The 5,344-nt window shown below is 44.0% G+C and overlaps 1 protein-coding gene across 5 annotated transcripts in view; it reads left to right on the forward strand.

Moving 5' to 3' along the window:
• Positions 1-963: 963 nt before the first annotated feature.
• Positions 964-5,344, forward strand: part of LOC109936498 (collagen alpha-1(XV) chain-like) — a 224,713-nt gene continuing 220,332 nt past the window's right edge. For 3 of the 5 annotated variants that reach the window (XM_048595698.1, XM_048595699.1, XM_048595697.1), the window contains exons 1-2: positions 964-1,147; positions 1,266-1,345. In XM_048595698.1, the coding sequence (XP_048451655.1) occupies positions 1,137-1,147; positions 1,266-1,345 (91 nt within the window). In that variant the 5' untranslated portion in view covers positions 964-1,136. The remainder of the gene's footprint in view (positions 1,148-1,265; positions 1,346-5,344) is intronic. The other 2 variants (XM_048595695.1, XM_048595696.1) reach the window with 1 other exon arrangement.

Below are 5,344 nucleotides of genomic sequence, written 5' to 3' on the forward strand. Positions count from 1 at the left end.
AGATTTTGCAACCACCTCTGAATCCAGCAATCATCCACAAGGATAGACAAAAAGGAAAGTAAAACAAAACTGCGGATGCTGGAAGTCAGAAACAAGAACAGAAATTGCTGGAAAAACTCAGCAGGTCTGTCAGCATCTGTGGTGAGAAAGCAAAGTTAATGGTTCGGGTCCAGTGACCCTTCTTGAGGAAAGAAGAAAGTACTTTTGCTTCATATTAAAACTAGGTGTGTTTAATATTTGTAACTTGTGGTTAATACTGGTTGCCAGTTACTGTGCATGTGTACGTCTGGTTAGATTTACTGCGAACTATGTTTAGTGTTTGCAGTTTGCATTTGATGTCAGCTGGTCACTTTTACTGCTGGATACAAGCGTTATCTCTGACTCCAGCATCCTCAGTTCTCACTGTCATTGAGATTCTGAAGATGACAGCGGGTCAGACAGCATCCATGGAGAGAGAGCAAGTTAATCGAAACATTAGCTCGCTCTCTCTCCACGGATGCTGCCTGACCCACTATGATCTCCAACATTTGTTGTTTTCAGTACAGGTTCCAGCAGGAATTTGTTCCTGCATTTTACTGCTGGTTGCTAGTTTTCTCGTATGTGTGTTTCTGGTTAGTTCTCGTGCTAACTGTGTTTAGTGTTTGCAGTTTGGATTTGATGTCAGCTGGTCACTTTTACTGCTCGCTAGCTTTCTAGTTAGTATCTTTCTGGTTAGCTTTAGTGCTAACTGTGATCAGTGTTTGCAGCATGGTGCCAGTTAGTTAGTATCGAGTCTTGCAGCATTGATAGCGAAGCGGTTGTCCCTCTCCAGTTGTGGAAAGCTGCTTGTTCGGGAGCCGGCAGCTCTATGGATTGGTTAGGCTCTGACTGAGTGAGAAGGGTCAGCGCTGGGAGGAGGGATTTTCCGTATCGGGAGGTGGGGAAAGAGGGAGGTCCGGCAGGAGAGGGGGGTCCAGCCTGGGGCTGTCAGACGGATCTCTGTATCTCTCCTTAGAGAGAGAGAGGGCTCAGATTACACTGTGTGTGTTAGAAAGAGTCTCAGTCTTTGAGCCTTTGTCACTCATTCCGTTCGCTGGCGGCTGAAGCAGGCTCCTTCACTTCTATCGATGTGGCCATAACTACTTCTCACATTAGATATGGACTACAGGTAAAGGACTCTACCCAACACACCCTCTCTCTCTAGCCTCTGTTTATTGTTTAGTGCCTGCCTTTTGCTAACTTGCTCTGTGGTCCCTCCTCTCTCTCTCTCCGTGCATGTGTGGCAGGTTCTGCAAGACCACCCTGGCCCAGATGTTCCTTTTCCTCTGGTGTTGCAGAGTGACCGACGCTGCCCAGGTTCTGGAAGGTAAGGACCAACAGGAGGGAGAGGGCCGGGGAGTGAGGGGAAAGTTGTAACTGCAGTGTGCATCTAAATTCTATTTTTTAAAAATTTCTTGTCTCATTGAACAGAATTTCACTTTGTATTCTACTTGAGAAGCATTAAGCATTCAGTCTATACTGTGAATAAAATCTGACAATGCAAAATAAAAGCATTTCAGTTTGGAAATGTTTTAACCTTTCCATGTTCTCATTCATTCTTGCCCTGTATCTCATCAGTAATTTATTTTACCAACTTGCCAAATGCAGACTGTGCTGGTTGGTAAAAGGAGTGTCTGTACTTTAGGGAATGAGAATTGGATGGGGACATGGAAAGGATTTCCTCATTCAAAGGTTTCTGTGATTTGTGTGGTACACGCTGTGGAACTGTCTGTTAGCAGCTCGAGTTTGCAAGTGGCTTGCTTTAACTATTTAGCTCGAGTCTTTGGCAGATCACTGGCAGTAATAGCTCACCTCAGGCTCCCAGTACTTACCACACAGCCACTGAGAAGTGTAGTGGAGAGACATTTGCAAATATACAGTTATGCCTGTTTTAAACAGAGCTGGGATTTAAGTGAAATAGCTCTACACATTAGTGAATTCTTGTACATCTTCCTGATTTCTCTTTTAATGAGAAAGGGTTCATTTGCTTCCGAGTCCTTGATCAGTGTGAACATTTACACATATGAAACAATGTTGTATTGTCAATTAGATCAGTACATATGCTCTGAGTGTATGTTTTAAGCTGGATATGCCAAATGTTCTAGGAGCGAAATGTGGCGGTACTTTATTTGTACTGGAATATAAAAAATGTTGCCCACATGAGCAGGTGAATCACTGTGCCTATTCATCAGCCTGAGAAACTGAAGAATGTTACAATGGGAGAGCCTATTCCACCAATAAATTAATTTGTGATCACATTGCCTGTTTTTTGCCCCCAGGAAGTGAATGAAGCTTTCTGATTTTTAGCTCCAGATAGACACTGTACCCATTCTGTTTGTTTTCTCCCAGGAATATCACAGAATATTCTTCATTACAGACTGCTTCCTTGCAACTGAACCTGAGTTTCAACTCCCATGGCATCCCACCTAATCCCAGATTGAGTTCTCAGAAAAGTATTTTGGCTCCAATGCCAATACAGTGTGCTTTCACCTCATTCCCTGCCTGTACACCCACTTCCCCACATATCTCCACTGGGCAGCATGGTGGCTCACTGATTAGCAATCCTGCCTCACAGCGCCAGGGCTCCAAGTTTGATTCCACCCTTGGACAACTTCTGTATGGAGTTTGCACATTCTCCCCGTGTCTGCATAGGTTTCCCCCAAGTGCTCCGGTTTACTCCCACAGTCCAAAGATGTGCAGGTTAGGTGGATTGGCCATGCTAAATTGCCTCACGGTGTCCAGGGATGTGCAGAGTTTGTGGATGAGCCAAGGGAAATGTGGGGTTATGGGGATGGGGTGGGTCTTGGTGGGATGCTCTCTGGAGGGTCGATGTGGACTTAATGGGCCAAATAGCCTGCTTCCACACTATAGGGGATTCTAGAATTCTAAATCCTCTGAGCACTGTCTCTACATTGGCTCAAAAGGAGTCTAGAGCTAAAGGACACAGTATCAAATTAGGGGCCTTCCATTAAACACTGAGATAAATTTTCTTCAATTTTATCCAATCCTTCACCTCTTTGCTCATCTACAACAGTTTATTGCGGTCACCCTCTGACACCACCATGACGTTGCAGTCTAAAGTTTTTTCTCTGCCTTGTTACCTTTTTCCCACTTTCAAGACTGACTTCTCTTTCATGACACCTTTAGTCATGTCCTTGAATCTCTCGACAATTCCAAATGCAGATCAATGATTCCCTCCTTCATCAGTCCAACAGCAAAAAGAAATCTCAGAGAATTACATTGCATTTTGCATGAAAACCTCATCGAAGTTGTAGCTTACATTTGCTTTTAAAATTAGGCTGATCTAAGTAAAAAATAATGGACCCGCTATAACTTCAAATAAAATGGAAAATGATATGGTTTGTAGGCAACAAAGTCAACTTGTTTGGCAATTGTGAAGATTCCTGTTTACTATGTTTGGAATGTTCATTTTCCAGTTTATTGAACTTCAAAGAATTGAAATTTGATGGAGAGAAGGGTTTAAAGTGTCATTGAACCCAATTTATAAAGTGGGTCAATGTAAATAGTTTGCTCACAAACATTATCCTTTATTTAATCTCCTGAACTTGCACAGCTGCTGAATAATGCAAGAAAAGCATTTTAACCACAATGGTAACCTATCTGGATTAAAACACTTCTCATGCCATTTTGTTTTCAATGGAACTTAATGTAATAATTTTTCTAAATAACCTGGAATTAATCAAGGAGGAATGATCTCATTTATACTATAACCTAAGTCTGGTGGACTCCAAGCCATGATGATTTCAGTTTGAATCTTGACTAGGGCTGCATTTAAATGACAATGGAAGTGTGATCATAGAGGTGGTTCCACTTCATATCAGCACAATGTAGCCTAAATTCAAAGTCAGGATCTAAACTGATACTGGTTTGAAATCCCTACAGAAGCAACTCAGTCCACTTCACTTTGGAGTTAATTCACCCCAACAATCCAATTTACACCACATACACATAGCATTGCTGCAAAACCATAACTCTACACTCACACTAAACCTGGAACCTTAAATAAATATCGTTCTGTATGTGACAAGTTTAACTGTTTAGAGAGAGCACAGCTATGAAGGGAAAAACTAAGAAAGGAAAAGGCACGAAAACAGAAGTTGCTGGAAAAGCCCAGCAGGTCTGGCAGCATATGTGAAGGAAAAAACAGAGTGAATGTTTCGGGTCCAGTGAGCCTTCCTCAGAACTGATGGTGGCTGGGAAAACATCAACTTATATGCAGAAAGTAGGAAGGTGGGTGGGCTAGGGAGTAAACAATAGGAAACAGCCTAAAGAGAGAGAAAGACAGTTGGACAGACAAAGGAGTTGATAATGATCAGGCTGGGAGGGTGAATAGTTGTTAATGAGGAGTATTAGTGACTAACAACAGTGGGCGTGTTATGGCAGCCTATGTGGTAACAAGGCCTGGTGTGTGGGGTGGGGGCTGGGACATGGGAGAGTTTAGGCCCTAAAATTATTGAACTCGATATTGAGTCCGGAGGGCCGCAGGGTCCCCAAGCAGAAAATGAGGTGTTGTTCCTCCAGCTTGCATTGGGCTTCGCTGGAACACTGTAGCAAGCCAGAGACAGAGATGTTGGCCAGGGAACAGGGTGGTGTGTTAAAGTGGCAGGCAATGGGTAGTTCAGGGTCTTTTTTGTGAGCAGAACGTAGATGTTCTGTGAAGCAGTCACCCAGTCTATGCTTTGTTTCCCCAATGTAGAGGAGACCACATTGTGAGCAGCGAATGCAGTAGACAAGATTCTGGGAAATGCAGGTGAAGTGTTGCTTCATCTGGAAGGTATGTTTGGGCCCTTGGATATTGAGGAGGGAGGAGGTAAATGGGCAGGTGTTGCACCTTCGCCAGTTACAGGGGAAGGTGCCGTGGGGCTGTGGGGGAGTGTTGGAAGTGTCAGACACATATTCCCCTCCCCTCCCTTGTCCGCCTTCCGCAGGGACCGTTCCCTCCGGGACACCTTCCAGGTGAAGCAACATTTCACCTGCACTTCCCAGAATCTAGTCTACTGCATTCACTGCTCACAATGTGGTCTCCTCTACATTGGGGAAACGAAGTGTAGACTGGGTGACCGCTATACAGAACATCTACGTTCTACTCACAAAAAAGACCGTGAACTACCTGTTGCCTGCCACTTTAACACACCACCCTGTTCCCTGACCAACATCTCTGTCTCTGGCTTGCTGCAGTGTTCCAGTGAAGCCCAACGCAAGCTGGAGGAAACAACACCTCATTTTCCACTTGGGGACCCTACAGCCCTCCGAACTCATAATATTGAGTTCAATAATTTTAGGGCCTAAACTCTCCCATGTCCCA

The sequence above is a fragment of the Rhincodon typus genome, chromosome 4 (assembly GCF_021869965.1).
Source record: "Rhincodon typus isolate 14 chromosome 4, sRhiTyp1.1, whole genome shotgun sequence".
Classification (NCBI taxonomy): Eukaryota; Metazoa; Chordata; class Chondrichthyes; order Orectolobiformes; family Rhincodontidae; genus Rhincodon; species Rhincodon typus.